This window comes from Salvelinus alpinus, chromosome 21 (genome assembly GCF_045679555.1).
Source record: "Salvelinus alpinus chromosome 21, SLU_Salpinus.1, whole genome shotgun sequence".
In the NCBI taxonomy this organism is placed as follows: domain Eukaryota; kingdom Metazoa; phylum Chordata; class Actinopteri; order Salmoniformes; family Salmonidae; genus Salvelinus; species Salvelinus alpinus.
Window position 1 is genome coordinate 36,606,215 of NC_092106.1, and position 27,633 is coordinate 36,633,847.

At 42.2% G+C, this 27,633-nt stretch overlaps 1 protein-coding gene across 4 annotated transcripts in view; it reads left to right on the forward strand.

Moving 5' to 3' along the window:
* The window catches only part of slc36a4 (solute carrier family 36 member 4), a 224,474-nt gene extending 197,076 nt beyond the window's left edge, over positions 1-27,398 (forward strand). For all 4 annotated transcript variants that reach the window (XM_071357908.1, XM_071357905.1, XM_071357906.1 and 1 more), the window contains one exon: positions 22,750-27,398. In XM_071357908.1, coding sequence (XP_071214009.1) covers positions 22,750-23,117 — 368 coding nt within the window. In that variant the 3' untranslated portion in view covers positions 23,118-27,398. The remainder of the gene's footprint in view (positions 1-22,749) is intronic.
* The last annotated feature ends 235 nt before the right edge of the window (positions 27,399-27,633 follow it).

A 27,633-nucleotide genomic window follows, 5' to 3' on the forward strand; every position in this document is an offset into this window, starting at 1 on the left:
TGTCTCTGTGTCCAGTATGAAGGAAGTTAGATGTAGTTTTGCGAGCCAATAATAATTAGCATTAGCGCTAGCTTAGCCGCATGCTAGCTGTACCCAAAGACTTCCAGTCTTTGCGCTAAGCTAGTTAGCATTGGCTCGCTAAACTACCCCTAACTTCCTTGCAGCAGAACTATCCCTTTAACTATGGACCGGAAGGCTTACTGCTGCTGTGGCACACGGCATAACGAATGTCATCAAAGACTGAAGAAAGCCTCAGAACAGAGACCAGAGCCTGGTTACCATCTAGCTCTGTAGCTTAGTAGACACCTGCTTCACAACATCTGCTCTCTCTTTCTCTCTCTCTGTCGCCCAGCTGGGACTGTTTGTTGGTGCCTGTATGTATTGAAGTGGTTAAGAACTGCTGAACAATTAATCAAATGGCCACTTTTTTTTACTTTAACACCCCCCATTTTTTACACTGCTGCTACTCGCTGTTAATTATCTATGCATAGTCACTTTACCCCTACCTACATGTACAAATTACCTTGACTAACCTGTACCTCTGCACATTGACTCTGTACTTTTTATTATTTTTTACTTACATTTATTTGGTAAATATTTTCTTAAATATTTCTTGAACTGCTCTGTTACTTTTGGTTAAGGGCTTGTAAGTAAGCATTTCATGGTAATGTCTTCACATGTTGTATTCAACGCAGGTGACAAATAAAGTCTAATTTGATTTGATGTTTGTCTAGAATGGTGTCTACACTGTTTGCGGTTTGCAAACAATGTGTTTAAAAGAAGCAGAGTTTGGACGAGTGTGTTTTAAAAGAAGCAGAGTTTGGACGAGTGTGTTTAAAAGAAGCAGAGTTTGGACGAGTGTGTTTAAAAGAAGCAGAGTTTGGACGAGTGTGTTTAAAAGAAGCAGAGTTTGGACGAGTGTGTTTAAAAGAAGCAGAGTTTGGACGAGTGTGTTTAAAAGAAGCAGAGTTTGGACGAGTGTGTTTTAAAAGAAGCAGAGTTTGGACGAGTGTGTTTAAAAGAAGCAGAGTTTGGATGAGTGTGTTTTAAAAGAAGCAGAGTTTGGACTAGCTGTGTGTAGAAGAAGCAGAGTTTGGACTAGCTGTGTGTCTGCATTACGCCTATTGAGTTTAACATTTTAAAAAGCTTTAGGCAGCAAAGAAAACATTAGTTTTATGGATTTGTTTAGTTTTGTTTCCCAAAATGTAACTGCTTGAGGACTTTGCTCTGAACTATTTCTGGGCTTCTGCTGCTAATACTGTTTTATTGACTATTCTCCACCTCTGGCTCAAACGTATCTGTGTTGACTATTGGCTTGGTTATTGTGGAAGCCTGACCTGGCAGGCTTAAAGATTTTAGATGTTTTTTCTTCACCTGACCCTGAGGTGTAGGGAACAGTGTTAGAGTTTTAGTTTTATGATTGAGTGGCTTTATGATTAAGGCTGTATTATTTTATTCATCATTAATTATTCATTCATGTTCCCCAAAAGTAAACTGCTTGAAGACTTTGCTCTGGGCTTCTGCTGGTAACACTGTTTAATGGACTATTCTCCTCCACCTCTGGCTCAGAGTTATGCGAATTGACTATTGGCTTGGTTATTGTTTTTATAGGATTATATCATTACTCTCCCTGAAGTCTTGTAATGGTAATAAAACAGTGTACTGCTGTGTGGAGGTAGTTAGATCAGCTGACTTCTTAACAATGTCTGAATTGTCCCAGTGGGGAAGAGGACCACAGTCAGCAACACTGAATGGACTCTCTCTTTCCGTCTCTCTCTCTCTCTCTCTCACCAGCTGCTAGGCTTTCATTCCTTCTACACACGTGCACATGCACACACACACACACACACACTCCACATCCTACTCTCTCACTCACTTGCTGACTCGCTCAGCCACACACTCCACATGCTTCACTCTCTTGTCTCATACACAAGCACATGCACACGCAGACACACACATACACACACTGAGCTACATATCAAATGTGCTGTCCTAATTATAGTCGACATTTAGCTGCTTTTCCGGGACAGGCCAAGTCAAAAAGCTGAACATGGTTTAAAACACGGGAAAGGCCATGTAAGGTGAAGCATAGCTGTCCGCACTAACACTCACTGTATTGTACATTCACACTGTTCAACCATTACTGTACGCCTCATTTCATAATGCCCACCATGTCTTATATAACATCACAAGGAAACAGGAGTCACCCTCTTTAATATGTTTCATTCCAACACACAAAGCCATTTGATAGGCCAATATGGAGCTGCTCTGCGCCTAATGTAGAGGGGTTATTAAAGACAGATTGTTGAACCATTAGCTATGTACAGTGCATTCAGAAAGTATTCATACCCCTTAACCTTTTACAACCTTATTCTAAAATGTATTAAATAGTTTTTCCCCCTTTTCAATCTACACACAATACCCAATAATGACAAGGCAAATGTATAAAAAAAAACTGATATCACATTTATGTACATTTTCAGACCCTTTACTCAGTACTTTGTTGAAGCACCTTTGGCAGCGATTACAGCCTCAAGTCTTCTTGGGTATGACACTCAAGCTTGGCACACCTGTATTTGGGGAGTTTCTCTCATTCTTTTTTGCAGATCCTCTCAAGCTGTCAGGGTGGAAGGGGAGCGTGGCTGAACAGCTATTTTCAAGTTTCTCCAGAGATTTTCGATCGGGTTCAAGTTCGGGCTCTGGCTGGGCCAATCAAGGACATTTATAGACTTTTCCCGAAGCCACTCCTGCATTGTCTTGGCTGTGTGCTTAGGGTCGTTGTCCTGTTGGAAGGTGAACCTTCACCCCAGTCTGAGTTCCTGAGCGCTCTGGAGCACGTTTTCATCAAGGATCTCTCTGTACTCCGTTCATCTTTCTCTCGATACTGACTAGTCTCCCAGTCCCTGCCGCTGATAAACATCCCCACAGCATGATGCTGCCACCACCATGCTTCACCGTAGGGATGGTGCCAGGTTTCCTCCAGACTTGATGCTTGGCATTTAGGCCAAAGAGTTCAATCTTGGTTTCATCAGACCAGATAATCTTGTTTCTCATGGTCGTAGTCTTTAGATGTCCTTTTACCAACTCCAAGTGGGCTGTCATGTGCCTTTTACTGAGGAGTGGCTTCTGTCTGGCCACTCTACCATAAAGTCCTGATTGGTGGAGTGCTGCAAAGATGGTTGTCCTTCTGGAATGTTCTCACATCTCCACAGAGGAACTCTAGAGCTCGGGTTCTTGGTCACCTCCCTGACCAAGGCCCTTCGCCCCGATTGCTCAGTTTGGCCGGGCGGCCAGCTCTAGGAAGGGTCTTGGTGGTTCCAAACTGATGGATGATGGAGGCCACTGTGTTCTTCAATGCTGCAGAAGTGTTTTGGCATGCTTTCCCAGATCAATCCTGTCTCTGAGCTCTACAGACAATTCCTTCGATCTCATGGCTTGGTTTTTGCTCTGACATGCACTGTCAACTGTGGGACCATATATAGGCAGGTGTGTGCCTTTCCAATCATCTCCAGTTAATTTAATTTACCACAGGTGGACTCCAATCAGAGTTCACAGACTACAAAGAGAAGCACAGCCGTGAGGCTGCCCAATGACACGAGCCTACCAGAAGAGCTAAATGAGTTCTATGAGCGCTTCAAGGCAAGCAACACTGAAGCATGCATGAGAGTAGAGGTCGACCGATTAATCGGAATGGACGATTAATTAGGGCCGATTTCATAACAATCGGAAATCTGTATTTTTGGGCGCCGATTATTATTTAATTTTTTTAATATCTTTTTTATACCTTTATTTAACTAGGCAAGTCAGTTAAGAACACATTCTTATTTTCAAGGACGGCCTAGGAACGGTGGGTTAACTGCCTCGTTCAGGGGCAGAACGACAGATTTTCACCTTGTCAGCTCGGGGGATCCAATCTTGCAACCTTACAGTTAACTAGTCCAACGCAATAACGACCTGCCTCGTCTCCTGTTACGCGAATGCAGTAAGACAAGGTAAGTTGCTAGCTAGCATTAAACTTATCTTATAAAAAACAATCAATCATAATCACTAGTTAACTACACATGGTTGATGATATTACTAGATATTATCTAGCGTGTCCTGCGTTGCATATAATCTGACTGAGCATACAAGCATACAAGTATCTAAGTATCTGACTGAGCGGTGGTAGGCAGAAGCAGGCGCGTAAACATTCATTCAAACAGCACTTTCGTGCGTTTTGCCAGCAGCTCTTCTTTGTGCGTCAAGCATTGCGCTGTTTATGACTTCAAGCCTATCAACTCCCGAGATGAGGCTGGTGTAACCGAAGTGAAATGGCTAGCTAGTTAGCGCGCGCTAATAGCGTTTCAAACGTCACTCGCTCTGAGCCTTCTAGTAGTTGTTCCCCTTGCTCTGCATGGGTATCGCTGCTTCGATGGTGGCTGTTGTCGTTGTGTTGCTGGTTCGAGCCCAGGGAGGAGCGAGGAGAGGGACAGAAGCTATACTGTTACACTGGCAATACTAAAGTGCTTATAAGAACATCTAATAGTCAAAGGTTAATGAAATACAAATGGTATAGAGGGAAATAGTCCTATAATTCCTATAATAACTACAACCTAAAACTTCTTACCTGGGAATATTGAAGACTCATGTTAAAAGGAACCACCAGCTTTCATATGTTCTCATGTTCTGAGCAAGGAACTGAAACGTTAGCTTTCTTACATAGCACATATTGCACTTTTACATTCTTCTCCAACACTTTGTTTTTGCATTATTTAAACCAAATTGAACATGTTTCATTATTTACTTGAGGCTAAATTGATTTTATTGATGTGTTATATTAAGTTAAAATAAGTGTTCATTCAGTATTGTTGTAATTGTCATTATTACAAATATATCGGTATCGGCTTTTTTGTTCCTCCAATAATCAGTATCGGTGTCGGCATTGAAAAATCATAATCGGTCGACCTCTACATGAGAGCACTAGCTGTTCCGGACGACTGTGTGATCACGCTCTCTGTCGCCGATGTGAGTAAGACCTTTAAACAGGTCAACATTCACAAGGCTGCAGGGCCAGACGGATTACCAGGGCGTGTACTCCGAGCATGAGTTGACCAACTGGCAAGTGTTTTCACTGACATTTTCAACCTGTCCCTGACCGAGTCTGTAATACCAACATGTTTTAAGCAGACCAACATAGTCCCTGTGCCCAAAAACAACAAAGTAACCTAAATGACTACCGGCCTGTAGCACTCACATCTGTATTCCTGAAGTGCTTTGAAAGGCTGGTCCATGGCTCATATCCACACCATTATCCCAGAAATCATACCGCCCCAACATACCCCCCCCCCACAGATCCACAGATGACGCAATCTCTATTGCACTCCACACTGCCCTTTCCCACCTGGACAAAAGGAACACCTATGTGAGAATGCTATTCATTGACTACGCATGTACATATTACCTCAACTAACCGGTGCCCCCGCACATTGACTCTGTACCAGTACCCCCTGTATATAGCCTCTCTACTGTTATTTTATTGTTTCTCTTTAATTATTTGATATTTTTCTATTTTCTTATTATTTTTATTTATTTATTGTTTACTTCATGTTATTTAGTAAATACTTTCTTTACACTTATTTTTCTTACCTGAATTGTTGGTTAAAACTTCTCTAGGATAGGGGGCAGCATTTTCACGTTTGGATGAAAAGTATACCCAAATTCAACTACCAGCTACTCATCCCCAGAAGATAAGATATGCATATTATTAGTAGATTTGGATAGAAAACACTCTGAAGTTTCTAAAACTGTTTGAATCATGTCTGTGAGTATAACAGAACTTATTTAGCAGGCGAAACCCCAAGGACAAACCATTCCGATTTCTTTTTTTGAGGTCACTCTCTTTTCAATGGGTTTTCATTGGGAATTCTAATTGACCTTCTTGCAGTTCCTACCGCTTCCACTGGATGTCAACAGTCTTTAGAAATTGGTTGAGGTTTTTTCCTTTGTGTAATGAAGGAGTACGGCCATCTTGAACGAGGGTCACTTGAAGTGTACTGTTAGATAGAGGCGCATGCTTCTACACCTGCATTGCTTGCTGTTTGGGGTTTTAGGCTGGGTTTCTGTACAGCACTTCGAGATATTAGCTGATGTACGAAGGGCTATATAAAATAAACTTGATTTGATTTGATGACCAGAAAGCTAGCTACAGTTTGTTTTAATCCTGTATTGAACACAGATCATCCCGTCTTCAATTTTATCGATTATTTACGTAAAAAAATACCTAAAGTTGTATTACAAAAGTAGTTTGAAATGTTTTGGCAAAGTTTACAGGTAACTTTTGAGATATTTTGTTGTCACGTTGCACAAGTTGGAACCGGTGTTTTTCTGGATCAAACGCGCCAAATTAATGGACATTTTGGGTATATATCGACGGAATTAATCAAACAAAAGGACCATTTGTGATGTTTATGGGACATATTGGAGTGCCAACAACAGAAGCTCGTCAAAGCTAAGGCATGAATTATATTTTTATTTCTGCGTTTTGTGTCGCGCCTGCAGGGTTGAAATATGCTTCTCTCTCTTCTCTCTCTTCTCTCTCTCTGTTGCTATCCTCATAATAGCATCGTTTGCTTTTGCCGAAAAGCCTATTTGAATTCTGACATGTTGGCTGGATTCACAACAAGTGTAGCTTTAATTTGGTATCTTTCATGTGTGATTTCATGAAAGTTTGATTTTTATAGTAATTTATTTGAATTTGGTGCTCTGCATTTTTACTGGCTTTTGGCCAAGTGGGACGTTAGCGTCCCACATATCCCAGAGAAGTTAAGGGCTTGTAAGTAAGCATTTCACTGTAAGGTAGTAATGTTAACCTGTTGTATTTGGCGCATGTGACAAATACAATTTGATTTGATCAAGTTGTAGAAACATCTCAAGAATGATCAATGGAAACAGGATACACCTGAGCTCAATTTCGAGTCCAATAGCAAAGGGTCTGAATACTTATGTAAATAAGGTATTTCTGTTCGTTTTTTAAATTACATTTGCAAACATTTCTAAAAACCTGTTTTCTCTTTGTCATTACGGGATATTGTGTGTAGATTGATGAGGATTTTTATTTATTTAATCCATTTTAGAATAAGGTAACGTAACAAAATGATGAAAAAGTCAAGGGGTCTGAATACGTTCCGAACGCACTGTAAGGGTGTGTGTGTGTATATATAAGTTTTTATGCCACTTGAATTATTCCACACTTTGTTGTGTCACAGCCTAAACTCAAAATGGATCCAATAGATTTTTACAGTAATATTTCATTTGCATAAATATTCATACCCCTGAGTCAATACTTTGTAGAAGCACCTTTGGCAGAGATTACAGCTGTGAGACTTTCTTGGTAATGCCGGGTGTACGCTACACGACTTTCAAAATCCTAACATCGCTGTGCCTCTCACATTAAACAACTGACTCTCCTGTAGTGTTGTCTTGCCAACGAAGTGGTGCGCACACTAAACAATGTGGCAAAGATGGGGGCTCACACACTACAGCATTCTTCACTTAGTTGTGAGGATTCTCCATACACGCTGTCTCGCCAAAATGATGTGATTAGATTGTTAATGAAGCTATAACGAGCGTTGGCTCTATTTTCAGTCAGAAATTCACGCTTGCCATACAGAGTTGCAATATCTAGTTAACATTTTGAATTGAGTAACATTGCTTGTGAACTTCAGAGATGTAACAATAAACGCATACTAGTAGTAGTCATCGCTCATGCTCGAGAGTCTGCTGTTCACCTTTCTCAAAACTTGTTGTTGCACATCTCACACTACAAGAGCATTGCAGGTTTTGTGCCGATAAAATCAAACATGTTTGAAAATATCAGGATGTCTGGGACAGCTCAAGACGGGATCAGTAGCCCTCAGATTGCATCTCTGACCCGCTCACATTACAGAAGCGTTGGTGACGGCTGCGCATCTGTGTGGATGGTGCAATATTTGACCATTATTCTTTTCAAAATTCTTCATGCTCTGTCAAATTGGTTGTTGATCTTTGCTAGACAACCATTTTCAGATCTTGCCATAGATTTCCAAGCAGATTTAAGTCAGAACTCTAAATCGGCCACTCAGGAACATTCACTGCCTTCTTGGTAAGCAACAGTGTAGATTTGGCCTTGTGTTTCACTCTGCACACAGAGTGAGTCCATTCAACTTATTATGTGACTTATTAAGCACATTTTTATTCCTGAACTTATTTAGACTTGACATAACAAAAGGGTGAATACGTATTGACGCAACACATTTCAGCTTCTCATTTATCATTCATTTGGAAAATATATATATTTTTTAATGACTTTTACATTTTGGTGTATTATGTGTAGGCCAGTGACCCAAAATCTCAATTTAATCAATTTTAAATTCAGGCTGTAACACAAAGGAAATGTGGAAAAAGTCAAGGGGTGTGTGAACTTTCTGAAGACACTGTATGTACTTTGCATAATGTGAACAACATGGAAGGGTACAGCTGGTTCCATGGTGCCCGCCTCCCAAGTTTTACACAGACCCCACTTTCCATTAGCACAGCTCTCACGTCGTCTCTACATCCTCCTCTGTTATTGGGGAATAGGCATTCTATTTTTTAATGCAGTGGATGATTTTTATCTTAAATGGTTTTTTTCTACTCGTATCCTGTTGTGGTGGGACGTTTCATCTAATAAGCATTCTATCTCCACTGTAATTAAGTGATTAGAGAGCACTGAGGCACAGGGTGAGAGTTACACACACACACACACACACACACACACACACACACACACTTACATGGGTGAATTGTTAGGACATTGGGGTCCTGATCAGGAAGGAAAACAAGTACACACACACCTTCAGAAACTATTCACACCACTTAACTTTTTCCAAAATTGTTTGTTACAGCTTAATAAAAAAAAGTATTAGATGGAGATTTTGGGTCACTGATCTATACAAAATACCCCATCATGTCAAAGTGTAATTGTGTTTGTAGAACATTAAAAAAAAAAAAGTAAAAAAAAAGCTGAAATGTCAATAAGTATTCAACCACTTTCTTATGGCAAGCATAAATTAGTAAAAATATGATCGCATAATAAGTTGCATGGACTCATCCTGTGTTCAATAGTAGTGGTTAACATGATTTTTGAATGACTATTCCATCTCTGTACACCACACATACAATTATCTGTAATCTCCCTCAATCAGGTAGTGAAATTCAAGCATATATTCCACCACAAAGACCAGGGCGATTTTTCAATGTCTCACAAATAAGGGCATCAATTGGTAAAAAAGCAGACACCTTTGAGCATAGTGAAGGTATTAATTACACTTTGGAGGGTGTATCAATACACACAGTCACTACAAAGATATAGTTCCTAACTCAGTTGCCGGAAAGTAAGGAAACTGCTCAGGGATTTCACCATGAGGCCAATGGGGATTTTAAAACAGTTAGAGTTTAATGGCTGTGATATGAGAACTGTGGATGGATCATCAACATTGTAGTTACTCCACAATACTAACTTAAATAACAGAGTGAAAAGAATGAAGCCTGTACTGAATAAAAATATTCTAAAACATGCATCCTGTTTGCAAGAATGCACTTAAGTAATACTGCAAAAAAATTGGCAAAGAAATTAACTTTTTTTCATCTGAATAAGCATTATGTTTGGGGCATACACAAAACATCACTGAGTACCGCTCCTCATATTTTCAAGCATGGTGGTGCTGCATCATGTTATGGGTATGCTTGTCATCGGCAAGGGAGTTTTTAGGATAAAAATAAACAAAATACAGATACAGGCAAAATCCTAGAAGAAAACCAGTTTGTCTGCTTTCCAACAGACACTGGGAGATAAATTCACCTTTCAGCAGGACAATAACCTGAAACACAAGGCTAAACCTAGATTGGAGCTGCTCATTACATGGTATTGTGTGTAGATGGCTGAGGGGGAAAAAATATATTGAATCCAATTCAGCTATTGACATAACAAAATGTGCAATAGGTCAAGCGCTATGAATACTTTCTGAAGGCACTATACATATGTACATCCAACAGCTGGATATCAATGACTCATTGCTATCTAGATGTAGCATCAACAAGCCTGTCTGCCTCCTCTCCTTTTTACCTCCCTAAATTCCTCTGATTGTTTTAATTTTATTTGTTTTCCCATTTCTCAAATTGATTATCTTTGTTTGCGTTTTCTCTAATAATCAAGGCTTTCACGGGGATATTAAATTATAGGTTGCAAACCAACTAGACAGGAAGTGATTGAGAAATTAAGCATAGGTAGTGATTATTTTTGTCAAAGTTATAGAGAGAAGTAGCTCTATAAACTCTCTTTCAAACTGTAGAGATGTGGCTCTGTAGAAACATGTCGCTCACTGAGGTAAAGAGAGTCATTCTAAAGAGGTGTGGGTTCCCACTAGTTTTTGTGAAGTTACCATTATACACTAGCAAGACGTTGCTCACTGTGGTTCAGAGATATACTATGCTACAGTTGTATAGAGGTATAATAATGTATTACAGAAATATACTATAGTTGGCATCCCGAGTGGCACAGCATTTTTACTATTTTATAATAATAGTGAAGACATATGAAATCATGTAGTAACCAAAAAAGTGTTAAACAAATCAAGTCGCCACCCTTTGCCTTGATGACAGCTTTGCACAGTCTTGGCATTCTCTCAACCAGCTTCACCTGGAATGCTTTTCCAACAATCTTGAAGGAGTTCCCACATATGCTGAGCACTTGTTGGCTGTTTTTCCTTCACCCTGCGGTCCAACTCATCCCAAACTATCTCAATTGCATTGAGGTCGGGTGATTTGTGGAGGCCAGGTCATCTGATGCAGCCCTCCATCACTCTCCTTCTTGGTCAAACAGCCCTTACACAGCCTGGAGGTGTTTTGGGTCATTGTCCTGTTGAAAAACAAATGATAGTCCCATTAAGCGCAAACCAGATGTAATAGCGTATCACTGCAGAATGCTGTGGTAGCCATGCTGGCTAAGTGTGCCTTGAATTCTAAATAAATCACCTACAGTGTCACCAGCAAAGCACTCCCACACCTCCTCCATGCTTCATGGTGGGAACCACACATACTCTGCGTCTCACAAAGACAGGGCGGATGGAACCAAAAATCTCAAATTTGGATTCATCAGACCAAATGACAGATTTCCACTGGTCTAATGTCCATTGCTCGTGTTTCTTGTCCCAAGCAAGTCTCTTCTTCTTATTTGTGTTCTTTAGTTGTGGTTTCTTTGCAGAAATTTGACCACGAAGGCCTGATTTCATGCAGTCTCCTCTGAACAGTTGATGTTGAAGTGTGTCTGTTACTTGAACTCTGTGAAGCATTTATTTGGGCTGCAATCTGAGGTGAAGTTAACTCTAATGAACTTATCCCCTGCGGCAGAGGTAACTCTGGGTCTTCATTTCCTGTGGCAGTTCCATGATAGTCAGTTTCATCATAGCACTTGATGGTTTTTGCAACTGCGCTTGAAGAAACTTTAAAAGTTCTTGAAATTTTCCGGACTGACTGACCTTCATGTCTTAAGGTAATGATGGTCTGTCATTTCTCTTTGCTTATTTGAGCTGTTCTTGCCATGGACCTGGTCTTTAACCAAATAGGGCTATCTTCTATATACCACCCCTACCTTGTCACAACACAACTGATTGGCTCAAATACATTAAGAAGGAAAGAAATTACACATATGAACTTTTAACAAGGCTCACCTGTTAATTGAAATGCATTCCAGGTGACTACATCATGAAGCTGGTTGAGAGAATTCCAAGATTGTGCAAAGCTGTCATCAAGGCAAAGGGTGGCTACTTTGAATAATCTTTTTGGGGTACGACATGATTCCACATGAGTTATTTCATAGTTTTGACATCTTCACTATTATTCTACAATGTATAAAATAGAAAAATAAAGAATGAGTAGGTGTCCAAATTTTTGACTGGTACTGTGTATATATACATGTATGTGTGTATATATATATACAGTGGGGAGAACAAGTATTTGATACACTGACGATTTTGCAGGTTTTCCTACTTACAAAGCATGTAGAGGTCTGTAATTTTTATCATAGGTACACTTCAACTGTGAGAGAAGGAATCTAAAACAAAAATCCAGAAAATCACATTGTATGATTTTTAAGTAATTAATTGGCATTTTATTGCATGACATAAGTATTTGATACATCAGAAAAGCAGAACTTAATATTTGGTACAGAAACCTTAGTTTGCAATTACAGAGATCATACGTTTCCTGTAGTTCTTGACCAGGTTTGCACACACTGCAGCAGGGATTTTGGCCCACTCCTCCATACAGACCTTCTCCAGATCCTTCAGGTTTCGGGGCTGTCGCTGGGCAATACGGACTTTCGGCTCCCTCCAAACATTTTCTATTGGGTTCAGGTCTGGAGACTGGCTAGGCCACTCCAGGACCTTGAGATGCTTCTTACGGAGCCACTCCTTAGTTGCCCTGGCTGTGTGTTTCGGGTCGTTGTCATGCTGGAAGACCCAGCCACGACCCATCTTCAATGCTCTTACTGAGGGAAGGAGGTTGTTGGTCAAGATCTCGCCATACATGGCCCCATCCATCCTCTCCTCAATACGGTGCAGTCGTCCTGTCCCCTTTGCAGAAAAGCATCCCCAAAGAATGATGTTTCCACCTCCATGCTTCACGGTTGGGATGGTGTTCTTGGGGTTGTACTCATCCTTCTTCTTCCTCCAAACACGGCGAGTGGAGTTTAGACCAAAAAGCTCTATTTTTGTCTCATCAGACCACATGACCTTCTCCCATTCCTCCTCTGGATCATCCAGATGGTCATTGGCAAACTTCAGACGGGCCTGGACATGCGCTGGCTTGAGCAGGGGGACCTTGCGTGCGCTGCAGGATTTTAATCCATGACGGCGTAGTGTGTTACTAATGGTTTTCTTTGAGACTGTGGTCCCAGCTCTCTTCAGGTCATTGACCAGGTCCTGCCGTGTAGTTCTGGGCTGATCCCTCACATTCCTCATGATCATTGATGCCCCACGAGGTGAGATCTTGCATGGAGCCCCAGACCGAGGGTGATTGACCGTCATCTTGAACTTCTTCCATTTTCTAATAATTGTCCCAACAGTTGTTGCCTTCTCACCAAGCTGCTTGCCTATTGTCCTGTAGCCCATCCCAGCCTTGTACAGGTCTACAATTTATCCCTGATGTCCTTACACAGCTCTCTGGTCTTGGCCATTGTGGAGAGGTTGGAGTCTGTTTGATTGAGTGTGTGGACAGGTGTCTTTTATACAGGTAACGAGTTCAAACAGGTGCAGTTAATACAGGTAATGAGTGGAGAACAGGAGGGCTTCTTAAAGAAAAACTAACAGGTCTGTGAGAGCCGGAATTCTTACTGGTTGGTAGGTGATCAAATACTTATGTCATGCAATAAAATGCAAATTAATTACTTAAAAATCATACAATGTGATTTTCTGGATTTTTGTTTTAGATTCCGTCTCTCACAGTTGAAGTGTACCTATGATAAAAATGACAGACCTCTACATGCTTTGTAAGTAGGAAAACCTGCAAAATCGGCAGTGTATCAAATACTTGTTCTCCCCACTGTATATACTATAGTACAGTTCTAGAGAGGTATGACTCGGTGTTGTGTTCAGAAGGAATAGGAGAGGTAGGGAGCTCCCTACACAGCCATGAAATATGAATCTAGTTTTATTTAATCTATCTGTCATTCTCCTGCTCTCAGGTACAAATCTGTTCTTCTTCTCCTCTTTGTTGTCTCTCATTCTCCCCCTGAAGTCTTGACAGGTCCTGAAATGTGGGGCTCATATACAGATTTGGGTTTGAATTATCGTGCTTTTCTTCACCAAACATCTTCAAATCCTGATTGATTCACCCTGGATGTTGGATCAGGATTAGAAAACATGGCGACGTAATGTTTGCTGCTTATCCCGAGCCACGTGCACGCAGTGCAAATGTTAACAAGTTTGCTTTCTGGGTTTTTCCAGTGCAGCTTAAATGTCAGGGAGTTACCACGCGCACACCACACACACGCGGAGAGGAGAGTTATCTGGCTGAGGTTTGAGTTTTGTAGACATCCTAGTAGCGTTTCTGCTTCGGCGGGAGACAAAAAGTAATTAGAGCTGAAATGCACTAAGGTGGTTCTGGAATTCTAACATGGAGCTTTCAATATCTCTCTCTCTTCTTTCTCTCTGTCTGTCTCTTTCTCTCGCTTTGTCTCTTTCTCTCTCTCTCCCCCTCTATTTGCCTTTTCACTCACACTTTTTCTCTGTCCGTCTTATCCCTACTTCAATATAATGTTCACTTGCTCTTTCTTTCCCTCTCCCCTCCTCTCTCTCTCTCTCTCTCTCTCTCTCTCTCTCTCTCTCTCTCTCTCTCTCTCTCTCTCTCTCCCTCCACCTCTCAAACAAGGCAATATAATCCTCCTAGGCTTTAATGAGACATCATTGCATTCCAAAACTACGCTACATGCAGACGGCTCTTTCCTCCAGTCCAGCAGTCCATACTGGTAAACCATGCAGTGCAGCATTGTCTGGTTTAACCAGGCCACACTATGGACTCCATTAGAGCCTCATCTTCCCAGGGGGAAAACCGTTGACCAACAAAATGACACTAATGGAAATTGTGTCTGAGTGTGACAGGGCAGACTGGCACAAGCTTTTAATCAAATAAATAAGTTAGGAGTGTCCAGACTGGGAGGTAGCTACACTTCGATCGAGTACAGGCTTAACTGAATGGCAACAAAGACAGAATCTAGATGCTGGAGAGTGAGGGTGGAATTATACCTAGTGTGACTGCGGTGGTTGCAGCTCCAGTTCTGAAAGAAAGACTAGTGTAGCATAGAGGGGATAGATAACCCCTTTTTATTACTTGAGAAAGGAGAGAATAGACAGGAGTAGAAGCGAATGATGTGGAGCAGAGCAGGGCCGAGTGTGCAGCTCAAACAAAACTTGTAAAATGAACTATAGCCATTGAATTCTACCGTGCAAATATACTGTGCATTATAATGAAATAATGCACGCTCTAGAATGCTCTTCAAGTCAGTCAGAAAGGAGTATTCAACCATGGTATAAATAGTGGTAAAGCATGAGAAGGGATTGAGTGTAAGTGCAAGCTATTATGATAGTACCCCAGGAAGCCAATTTAGAATGCTTAAGAGTGAGGCTAGTGGTTAGGGTGATAAGACCTGGTCAGAACATAAATCACGTGAAGGAATAAGGAGTTGTGAACGCAACATTAGAAGGAAACCATGGCAAACCAGTAAGACGACGGAGGGAGGAGGGTAATACGGAGGTAAACCGACTTGTCTGAGGCTGCGAGCCTATGCTGGAGAATAGGAGGTCACCAGTAATTTAGGGTTGAGATTAAAACGGTTGTGTTGCAATGAAGGATGTTGTGCTAATTGAATAGGAATGGGAAAAAGATTGCACAGGACAAAGCAACTACACATAATAGTGCCTGAAATGATGTGATTTGCCTAGGGTGCACCGTGCTGTTGAGGCCCACTATAGAGTTACCAACTTAATGTGTTGAATGTGTCTGTTTTTGAAATGTATTGATTTTAAAATGTTATAACTGCCATCATTTTGCTGGACTCAATAGCTGCTGACTTGGCAACAGCTAATGGGGATCCATAATAAATACAAATTATCCATAATGTAAAACTGACGATCTGCTGACTACTTAGCTTGACAATCCTCCCAAAAGTATGCAGATGGGAGGGTTGGTTGTTACAGTACAGTATACAGTGCTGGGATAAGAGGTTAGTTGTTACAGTACAGTATACAGTGCTGGGATAAGAGGTTAGTTGTTACAGTACAGTATACAGTATACAGTGCTGGGATAAGAGGTTGGTTGTTACAGTATACAGTGCTGGGATAAGAGGTTAGCTGTTACAGTACAGTATACAGTGCTGGGATAAGAGGTTAGTTGTTACAGTACTGTATACAGTGCTGGGATAAGAGGTTGGTTGTTACAGTATACAGTGCTGGGATAAGAGGTTAGTTGTTACAGTACAGTATACAGTGCTGGGATAAGACGTTAGTAGTTACAGTACAGTATACAGTGCTGGGATAAGAGGTTGGTTGTTACAGTATACAGTGCTGGGATAAGAGGTTAGTTGTTACAGTATACAGTGCTGGGATAAGAGGTTGGTTGTTACAGTATACAGTGCTGGGATAAGAGGTTGGTTGTTACAGTATACAGTGCTGGGATAAGAGGTTGGTTGTTACAGTACAGTATACAGTGCTGGGATAAGAGGTTGGTTGTTACAGTATACAGTGCTGGGATAAGAGATTGGTTGTTACAGTATACAGTGCTGGGATAAGAGGTTGGTTGTTACAGTACAGTATACAGTGCTGGGATAAGAGGTTGGTTGTTACAGTACAGTATACAGTGCTGGGATAAGAGGTTGGTTGTTACAGTACAGTATACAGTGCTGGTATAAGAGGTTGGTTGTTACAGTACAGTATACAGTGCTGGGATAAGAGGTTGGTTGTTACAGTACAGTATACAGTGCTGGGATAAGAGGTTGGTTGTTACAGTACAGTATACAGTGCTGGGATAAGAGGTTGGTTGTTACAGTACAGTATACAGTGCTGGGATAAGAGGTTGGTTGTTACAGTATACAGTGCTGGGATAAGAGGTTGGTTGTTACAGTACAGTATACAGTGCTGGGATAAGAGGTTGGTTGTTACAGTACAGTATACAGTGCTGGGATAAGAGGTTGGTTGTTACAGTACAGTATACAGTGCTGGTATAAGAGGTTGGTTGTTACAGTACAGTATACAGTGCTGGGATAAGAGGTTGGTTGTTACAGTATACAGTGCTGGGATAAGAGGTTGGTTGTTACAGTATACAGTGCTTGGATAAGAGGTTGGTTGTTACAGTATACAGTGCTGGGATAAGAGGTTAGTTGTTACAGTACAGTATACAGTGCTGGGATAAGAGGTTGGTTGTTACAGTACAGTATACAGTGCTGGGATAAGAGGTTGGTTGTTACAGTACAGTATACAGTGCTGGTATAAGAGGTTGGTTGTTACAGTACAGTATACAGTGCTGGGATAAGAGGTTGGTTGTTACAGTACAGTATACAGTGCTGGGATAAGAGGTTGGTTGTTACAGTACAGTATACAGTGCTGGGATAAGAGGTTGGTTGTTACAGTACAGTATACAGTGCTGGGATAAGAGGTTGGTTGTTACAGTACAGTATACAGTGCTGGGATAAGAGGTTGGTTGTTACAGTATACAGTGCTGGGATAAGAGGTTGGTTGTTACAGTACAGTATACAGTGCTGGGATAAGAGGTTGAATTTCCATTCCGTATTGGCACAGGTTTAAAGTGGGCGGCTGTAGATGCAAGGGTTTTGCATACAGAGTTGAAGGAGATTAAGCCTGGATCTTTACTGTACACGTTTGATGGAGGTTCTGTCCAGAAGATCAAGTTGTTAGTACGCTGAAATATGGATAAATGAAAAGCTTGGCCATGACACCATGCTTTACTGTGAATGAGAAGGGATAGGGGGGGAAAGGGGGAAACGAGATGGAGTGAGAGATAATTAGAATGAGCGACGGAAGTGAATGAAAGTATCAGAGAGTAAGAGATGTAAAGAATGAGAGGATGATTTTGGGCTTAGCGGGAGAAATGAACATATATCACAGGGGAAATGGGGCGAGGGGAAGAGAAGGAGGGAGAAGGGAAGTGTTGTAGCAGAGAAAGAGAGTTTAAAGGGTCGGAAGCGTTACTCAATGAGATGGATGAGAAATGAAAGCTGGGACTGATTAGGAAAAGAGGATAGTGGGAGAGAAGGAGAGTGGGGCTTGATAGAATAGTGGCAGATTGGACAGAGCGGGTGATTGGAGAAATCTGAAGAGGATGTAAGAAATATAGTGGTAAAGCAGTGGTAATGTGTGTATTGAAATGGGGTTTCTGTTAAAAACAAAAATAACCACAGTGTCAGGAACCAGATAAAGTTATCAAGATGACAGTTCTCTCACTTTAAGTATTAATTGAGAAGTTTGCTGGGGTCTGACATGTAATCTCTCACTGAAATGTTCCTCTCTCAAGGACGGCCATCTTGAAAAACGTGGGCCCAAGTTAAAGACACATGAGGAAAAAAAGTGACACAGTGACAGTCGATGGAGTTGAGCCAGGCTTGGTGCTTCCCTGTCCCTGGAGAGTGTGTGTGTTGTGTCTGTAGTGGACATAACCTAACACAAACACAGCCACTTCACGCACACTCCCCTTCTCACACAGTAATCCAGGAACACGTGAAGGGCATTGGACAGGGCTGTGTTGGTTTAATATGGAAACTGGCTCAGTGTAACTGGTTGGGTGCTAACTAAAGTGTTAATTAAGCACTAGTAGATGTACAGTGGGGCAAAAAAGTATTTAGTCAGCCACCAATTGTGCAAGTTCTCCCACTTAAATAGATTAGAGAGGCCTGTAATTTTCATCATAGGTACACTTCAACTATGACAGACAAAATGAGGGAAAAAAATCCAGAAAATCACATTGTAGGATTTTTTATGAATTTATTTGCAAATTATGGTGGAAAATAAGTATTTGGTCACCTACAAACAAGCAAGATTTCTGGCTCTCACAGACCTGTAACTTCTTCTTTAAGAGGCTCCTATGTCCTCCACTCGTTACCTGTATTAATGGCACCTGTTTGAACTTGTTATCAGTATAAAAGACACCTGTCCACAACCTCAAACAGTCACACTCCAAACTCCACTATGGCCAAGACCAAAGAGCTGTCAAAGGACACCAGAAACAAAATTGTAGACCTGCACCAGGCTGGGAAGACTGAATCTGCAATAGGTAAGCAGCTTGGTTTGAAGAAATCAACTGTGGGAGCAATTATTAGGAAATGGAAGACATACAAGACCACTGATAATCTCCCTCGATCTGGGGCTCCACGCAAGATCTCACCCCGTGGGGTCAAAATTATCACAAGAACGGTGAGCAAAAATCCCAGAACCACACGGGGGGACCTAGTGAATGACCTGCAGAGAGCTGGGACCAAAGTAACAAAGCCTACCATCAGTAACACACTATGCCGCCAGGGACTCAAATCCTGCAGTGCCAGACGTGTCCCCCTGCTTAAGCCAGTACATGTCCAGGCCCGTCTGAATTTTGCTAGAGAGCATTTGGATGATCCAGAAGAAGATTGGGAGAATGTCATATGGTCAGATGAAACCAAAATATAACTTTTTGGTAAAAACTCAACTCGTCGTGTTTGGAGGACAAAGAATGCTGAGTTGCATCCAAAGAACACCATACCTACTGTGAAGCATGGGGGTGGAAACATCATGCTTTGGGGCTGTTTTTCTGCAAAGGGACCAGGACGACTGATCCGTGTAAAGGAAAGAATGAATGAGGCCATGTATCGTGAGATTTTGAGTGAAAACCTCCTTCCATCAGCAAGGGCATTGAAGATGAAACGTGGCTGGGTCTTTCAGCATGACAATGATACCAAACACACCGCCCGGGCAACGAAGGAGTGGCTTCGTAAGAAGCATTTCAAGGTCCTGGAGTGGCTTAGCCAGTCTCCAGATCTCAACCCCATAGAAAATCTTTGGAGGGAGTTGAACGTCCGTGTTGCCCAGCAACAGCCCCAAAACATCACTGCTCTAGAGGAGATCTGCATGGAGGAATGGGCCAAAATACCAGCAACAGTGTGTGAAAACCTTGTGAAGGCTTACAGAAAACGTTTGACCTCTGTCATTGCCAACAAAGGGTATATAACAAAGTATTGAGATAAACTTTTGTTATTGACGAAATACTTATTTTCCACCATAATTTGCATATAAATTCATAAAAAATTACAGGCCTCTCTCATCTTTTTAAGTGGGAGAACTTGCACAATTGGTGGCTGACTAAATACTTTTTTCACCCACTGTATGTGGTCCAGGCTCATGTTATGTTATGTCATGTCATGTCATGTTCCATCATATTTATAGTATCATGTTCACTAATAGATGTAGGTGGTCAAGGCTCATGTCATGTCATGTTCCATCATATTCATAGTATCATGTTCACTAATAGATGTAGGTGGTCAAGGCTCATGTTATGTCATGTCATGTCATGTCATGTTCCATCATATTTATAGTTTCATATTCACTAATAGATGTAGGTGGTCAAGGCTCATGTTATGTCATGTCATGTTCCATTGTATTCATAGTATCATGTTCTCGACTTGGTCTACTGTCTCGCCCTGTATGTACACACACAACTTCTGAGGCCTCTGCAATAGATTTACTTTTGAATTTCCAGTGAAATACCTAGGTGAAGCATCACTGTCATGTGTAACTCAGTGATATTCACAGCAGACTCCTTTCAGACATGTTTTATTTTCTCAGTCTCTCAACTGATTTCAATTGAAGCCAATGAAATGTTGCAATGAGATGAATGCATGCACTGAGACACACATGAAAAATAGCATTTATGCTCCAAAAACCATATCAATAGGAGTCACATAAAAACATTAAACATATTATTTGCGAGGGTGGATGGACTTTTGTGAAACAAAAACTAAATCATTTTCCTTTTATAAATTCACACTAAAGCGCTTTGCACATTTGAAAAGATAACCACTCTACTAGGTGATGCATGTACAGTAGTTCTGACTGACAGGCTGCATTCTGGGCCAATTAATTTATTTTATTTGTCATTTAGCAGATGCTTTTACCCAGAGCAATTTACAGGAACAATTAGGATTAGATGCCTTGTTCAAGGGCACATTGACAGATTTTTACCCTAGTCGGCTCAGGAATTCGAACCAGCGACCTTTCGGTCACTGGCCCAACGCTCTTAACTGCTAGGCTAGAAATGACTCATAACAGACAGTGATTAACTATGATTGGTCAGTTATTCATCTGATGTTCTAATACTAATTTGCCATTTGATGTTCTGCTCTGAGGTAAATAATGTATGATGAAATGTAACTATAGTCATGACAGATGTTTGGGGGATCCTCTGAAGGGAAGAATAATTTTTTTGTGTGTGTGTGGGGGTGTCTGTGTTTAGTCTGAGAGTTATTTGGGTGTGTTTGTGTGTAAGCGCTACCTCTGCTCCTTCTGTGTGGATCTGGATCATGTCTCTCCAGAGACTCTCTCCTGTGGAAATGTATGTTAGGTGGGAGAGCTGCATGAGACTATTCGGTTATGTTAGATGTCTCGGTTGCTGTTGTTGGTGTCTCAATGACCATGTACTGTCCCCAGAACCTGGGCAGATCTAGATGAGCGTACTGCATGTGTGTGCCTCTTATAAGCCCCTGCACTTTAATCCTGTACTCCTCTCTACCTGCCATACCCATTCCTACCTCCCCTCCTCTCTCTCTCATTCTCAGTCTTTTTCTCTAACTGCTATCCCCTCTTCCCTATCTCCCTTTATCCCCCGTTCCATCCCTCTCTCTGCCAACAAACACATCCCCTGCATTGGGGGTCTGCCTGCCTGGGAGACTAAGAGAGATTACTGTCAGCGTGCTAACAGTAACACTAAGCCATGTTCACAGTTACCTCCGGTACTCCCCTCCTCCTGTAGTCCCCTCCCCTTAACCGGCCCCTGAAAGTGAAATTAGGAGGCCAACTCTCACCTGAAATCCCACCTCTTTAAGGAATACCTAGGATAGGATAAAGTAATCCTTCTAACCCCCCCCCCCCCCCCCCCCTTAGAGTTAGATGCACTATTGTAAAGTGGTTGTTCCACTGGACATCATAAGGTGAATGCACCAACTTGTAAGTCGCTCTGGATAAGAGCGTCTGCTAAATGACTTAAATGTAAATGTAAACTTAAAAGGGAAGTTTACATATTGAAGGTTTAGGGTAGTGTGGTCTGGGGTCGGTTTTTCAGTGTGTCTATGGGGGGCCCCTAAGGCCCCAGAACTTTATATTGACCTCTGCTTTCATGTTGTGTGACTCATTGTTCCAGCTGGAAGGTGGTTTGCAGGTGTTGCATTATTGTTGATTGTTGGGATGACCTATAGGGATGGAGAGTTGGCATTCTCCACCATGGAAATATATTGTATGGGAAATGTCTGCGCTGTAATATGCATGTGTGCAAGATTAATTTGTCTCTAGACATCTGTTTCCATGCTCTGTTTGATGACCTCTGCACTTCTCTTCTCTCTCTCCTCCTCCCCCCGCTCCATCCTTTTCCCTTCCTTTTCTTATCTCCTCTCTCACTTTACTTCCCCACTCTTTCCTCCCCCTCCCCTCTTTATTGCCACCCCTCTCTCGGCTTCCTTTATCACCTCTCTACTCCTGTCCCCTCCTCTCTACTCCCCTCCCTGTCCCCTCCTCTCTACTCCTCTCCCTGTCCCCTCCTCTCTACTCCTCTCCCTGTCCCCTCCCTGTCCCCTCCTCTCTACTCCCCTCCCTGTCCCCTCCTCTCCCTGTCCCCTCCTCTCTACTCCTCTCCCTGTCCCCTCCTCTCTACTCCTCTCCCTGTCCCCTCCTCTCTACTCCCCTCCCTGTCCCCTCCTCTCCCTGTCCCCTCCTCTCTACTCCTCTCCCTGTCCCCTCCTCTCTACTCCTCTCCCTGTCCCCTCCTCTCTACTCCCCTCCCTGTCCCCTCCTCTCTACTCCCCCCCCCCTGTCCCCTCCTCTCCCTGTCCCCTCCTCTCTACTCCTCCCCCTGTCCCCTCCTCTCTACTCCTCCCCCTGTCCCCTCCTCTCTACTCCTCTCCCTGTCCCCTCCTCTCTACTCCTCTCCCTGTCCCCTCCTCTCTCTCTCCAGTCTCCTTTGCTGTGCTGATCCCTCGTCTGGACTTGGTCATCTCCCTGGTGGGTGCCGTGTCCAGCAGTGCCCTGGCCCTGGTCTTCCCCCCCCTGGTGGAGCTCATCACCTTCTCAGACCGACCGCTGAAGCCAGCCATGTTGGTCAAGGACCTTGTCATCGCTGTGGTGGGCTTCATAGGGTTCCTGGCTGGGACCTATGTCACCCTGGCCGAGATCGTCTCTCCAGAGGAGCCTCCGGAGGTCATCAGGGAGGCAGCTCAGAACCTGACTGTTGCTGCTGCTACTGCTGTGGCTGGGGCATTGGGGATGTCTGAGGAGCTAGGTGGGAACTGGAACACACCTACTACTGCTGTGAACTTGGGATGACCTTGGTTGACCTTAAAATGACCTGTAGTCATAGCTCCTAGGGCAACAGGAGATTAAATGACGAGCAGATAATGCGTTCACTTACAGATTGTTTTTCATATGGTTGCTGGATCCTTGTTTTGTCAAATCTATAGAAAATGAAATGGACAGCATAGTCCCTGACGACGATCTGACAGGAATGCTCGAGTGTCCTTCCGCACAGTGTAGTCATTGGAACATGAAGAGGTAGAACCAAACACACATCATAGAAACGTAGGAAAGACACTGTACTGTACACAGCCTAACCACATAGAACCCTTTCATATGGATGTTATGGACTGCGCAGACATAAGAACAACATTTGTGGCACACACACAAGCGTAAACATCCCCAGCTAGCTTATCCCACTCATCACCAGCTTCAGCACATTGCCCCGCAGTGATCAGAGTTCTCTCTCCATCTCCAGCAGAGCTAGTGTGACATTTCCACTGCCTCATCTCTATCAGAGGGAAAAACTCATCAAAAACGAAATCATGAATGTATCATGTTGCAGGGAAACAACAGCCCTTCTTTATGCAGGTCCCACTGTACGTCATCTGAAACCAGATTCTCCTTCTTGTATTGTTGGTGATTCTATAACCTCTGATATGGTTTTTCAACCCTTGGGGAGTGGGGCCTGTAGCCGCTATCAATTCTTATGATAAATGTTCCCTCCACGCTGCCCTGCTTCGGGCTGCCGCGCAGATGAAATATCAGCCCACGCAGAGAAGCACGAGATTGAACTTCACTCAACTTTCTACAGTTTTCCTCTTTAGTTAACACCATCAACGTTTCACACTACTGTGGGAATTTTGCTCGAATCAACGCAATATTAGCCACTTTCAATGTAACATACCGAAACAAAACGAGCTATGCAAGATTTAGTATGCAAAACTAACTGTGCAAGGGATTTTCTTTTAGGCAGAGCACATTGGAATAGGATTCTATAGAATTTACATGAATAACTCAGGCCATATGAAACGCCCATATGCTACACAGACCGGTGCACCATAACCAATCAGAGCTGCAGAAGGCCTATATGCAAATAGCCATTGCCATATATGGATCTGTGCCATTCAGTTTGAAGTGGACAGCATGAGCGGTATTGAGTAGATGTGTTTGTTTTGAGATCAAAGCGAGAACTGCATATAGCCACCTGTGCTCATTTGTTCATATTCTTTGCTAGTTAGCGAGTTATTAGCAAATTTTTTGTCAACAATCAGGGAGTGGTTGCTTCCTACATGAACACAAAATGCATTTCTAGTCATCTTTGAAAAGCAAGTCAAGTAAAGAGCTTTTTTTGTCTTAAAAGGGAAGTGTTGTATTTTGAGACGGTTTTGAATAAGCTAAATAACCAGTAGGCAGAGGGTAGCATAATGTGTCTGATTCTCTGTAATAGTGGTATGGGAATAATAACCAATTGTATTTTGTAAAGTGGTTTCTTGCATCAAACAACACAACATTTTCAGTCACCCTGCATGTTTTTTTTTAAAGTCTCATGTAATGTAGTCATACATTGAACACCACTCATTGGCTGCTATTGTAGGCCGAATGATAAAACAGCTATTTCCATGTTAAAATGTTATGGGATACATTTTCTCCATTATTTTTGATGGTAGGCCTCTCTGGTAGGTCTACATTATGATCATCCAAAGTAGCCTACTTGGCTTGGCCACTGTTAAAACTGTAACTTAAAGCGGGTACAGCTTCAGTGTTCACAGTAAACTTGCGCTGGAAATTGCACAGCATTTTCACAATGTTCAAGTTTGCGCTCAGCAGACCTGAAATTTGCTGTGTCTTAAGGGAACATTGATTATGATCGACAACAACCTTTGAAAATCAGATCGGCAGTTACGATCCTCAATTCTGGCTTCAACTTTGACTCATCTGCCCTGGGCTCTTTGTGTACCTCCGACCCAATCTTCTGGCTACCCAAGTGAAAACACAGGTGAAAACAAGGCAGAAGAGCGGGCGTCCTGGTGAGACTAAGGCGATGGGAAAAACGGCTTTGCAGCTTGTCTTCTCCTCTGGTTTAGTGTCTGTAGGAGCTATACAGATAGTGTTCCTATCGAAAACCAAGAAACTCGGAGCCTTGCCCCTTCATTCCCTGCCCCATTTAACCAGGACTCAACCATGACTCAATTACAAAGACCTTCCAGGCTGCTCCCTGTGGCAGTATCTTCCAGCACAGCAATATGATGTATATTTATTTATAGATATAGGAGAAAATAATGTTTAACACTGAAATGTCTGTCTGTTCAATAATGATACAGTAGAATTCAGCAATGTCAGGAAGGAAGCCTTAACTGATGAGAGGGAATCCACTGGGGAACAACTGGTTAAATCAATGTTGTTTCCACGTCATTTCAACAACAAAATTCAATGTGAATGTTGATGTTGAACTGACATCTGTGCCCAGTGGGAAGGCTGTGATTGGCTTCCTGTATGAGATTGACAATGAAAAGACCCACATCATTCCATATCCATTGGTTTGTTAGTATGTTTACTGGAGTGATTGGTTGGTTCTGTCAGTGTATCATATGATCACTATGTCCTCTATTCCATTTCACTGCCTCTCAACCGACCATTCCACATGATCATGTCATAGCTTTAGGTGTCCAATTTGTCCCTCAGGACTTTCTACAGTCGTCTATGGTAATGATAATGTTCCATCAGTTGAATCAGTAAAGGTCATATGCAGCGTCCGCACACTAGTGAATTTATGGTGCAATAAAGTAACTACTACCTGGTAATAACTCAAACTCTGCTCCCTATTACCGTCCATCACAAAGTTCAACGACCTCTGTCTGATCCTGCTGCGTTATAAAACCTTTAATGCTCAAGTCTTCATTATGTCTCATTTGTTGCTCTGATGTTAAACCTAAGTGTTAGTGTTAGACGGTGTTAAACAATGTCACAGGGCTCCAACAGTCTTTTCCACACAACACCAACGTCACTCAAGACACGCTCAATAACACCCTTGGTTTGTTCTGAGGGTGTCCTCCAGCGAGTTCCCCAATTAAACCAAAATAATCGTAGCTGATCGGTGATGATGGGCATTAGATGGTACGCTAACACTTCAAGCTAACTTCTAAAAGAACAGCATCCGCCTCTCACAGGTACAATTCACCAATATGTATTAATGACTTGTTTTGCACATTCATCGTATTTCGTTTTACATGGATGAGTTCCTCACTCCGCTGCTGTTCCCCCCACCGCTGCCGTTCCCCCCACCGCTGCCGAATCCCGCCCAGACATTCTACAACGATTTGCTTTGTTGTGCCTTAAAGACATCCATTTATCCCTGTTCTGTTCGTGGAGAAACCTTTTCAGTTGGAGCAAAGCGGAGGGGCGACGATGATTCACGGATGGATCCCTCCGCTCGGGAAAAACACTCTCAAATAAAAGACTCTCTCGCTGCATGGATTGATAACCAATGAGGAGTAGGAGTGTAAGAGTTGACAACAGACGACAGTTTTTACCACAACTTCCAAATACATTTCTATTATAAAGTTTCCTTTTGACAAAAATGTTTAAGTTGTGTATCTTCGAAACGGTCCTACAAAGTTAAGTTGTTTCCTTTTTTGACGTATAACTTACATTCCAGCGTGTAAAAGGAGTATTGTTGAAGTATTTAGAAGGTGGTGGTACCTAGGGTCTGTAATAGGATCATTGCAGGTATAAGACTAGGTTATATTTAGGTGGGGATCATACTGGGGCGGCAGGTAGCCTGGTGGGTAGGAGAGGTTGCTGAATCAAATCCCCGAGCCAACAAGGTAAAAATCTGTCGTTCTGCACCTGAGCAAGGCAGTTAACCCACAACAACAGTTGTTTCCCGGGCGCCGACAACGTGGATGTCGATTACGGCAGCCCCCTCGCAGCTCTGATTAAGAGGGGTTGGGTTAAATGCAGAAGACACATTTTTGAATGCATTGTTGTACAACTGACAAGATATTCCCTTTACTTTGTATCATGTGAGGATATACACTGAGTATACCAAACATTAGGAACACCTTAATATATATATTTTTTTTACTTCTTTAACTTTTTAACATCTACATTGATTTGAAGTGGATTTAACAGGTGACATCAATAAGGGATCATATCTTTCACCTGGATTCACCTGGTCAGTCCATGTCATGGAAAGAATAGGTGCTAATGTTTTGTACACTCAGTGTATATCATGTACCACCTTTATTATGTATTCAATCGATGTAACACACGTTATTATGATTGAATAAATTAACATATTTACTGAGGAAAGACGTTGTATTCTGTCCATTATTCTGGTCATGGTAAGGTCATGAGTAGGATGTGTCTGCCTTCAACTGAACTAGCTAAGAGACATTACCTACTCTGGATGAGAGTGTCTGCTAAATGTCTCAAATGTAAAAGGATGAATACTGTATCTAACAGGATAAGGTATTGTGTTATGAAGTGGTGCACTGTGTGTGAATGCTGAATATGACATTGGTAAAGGCTGTTGATTGTGTGGAGG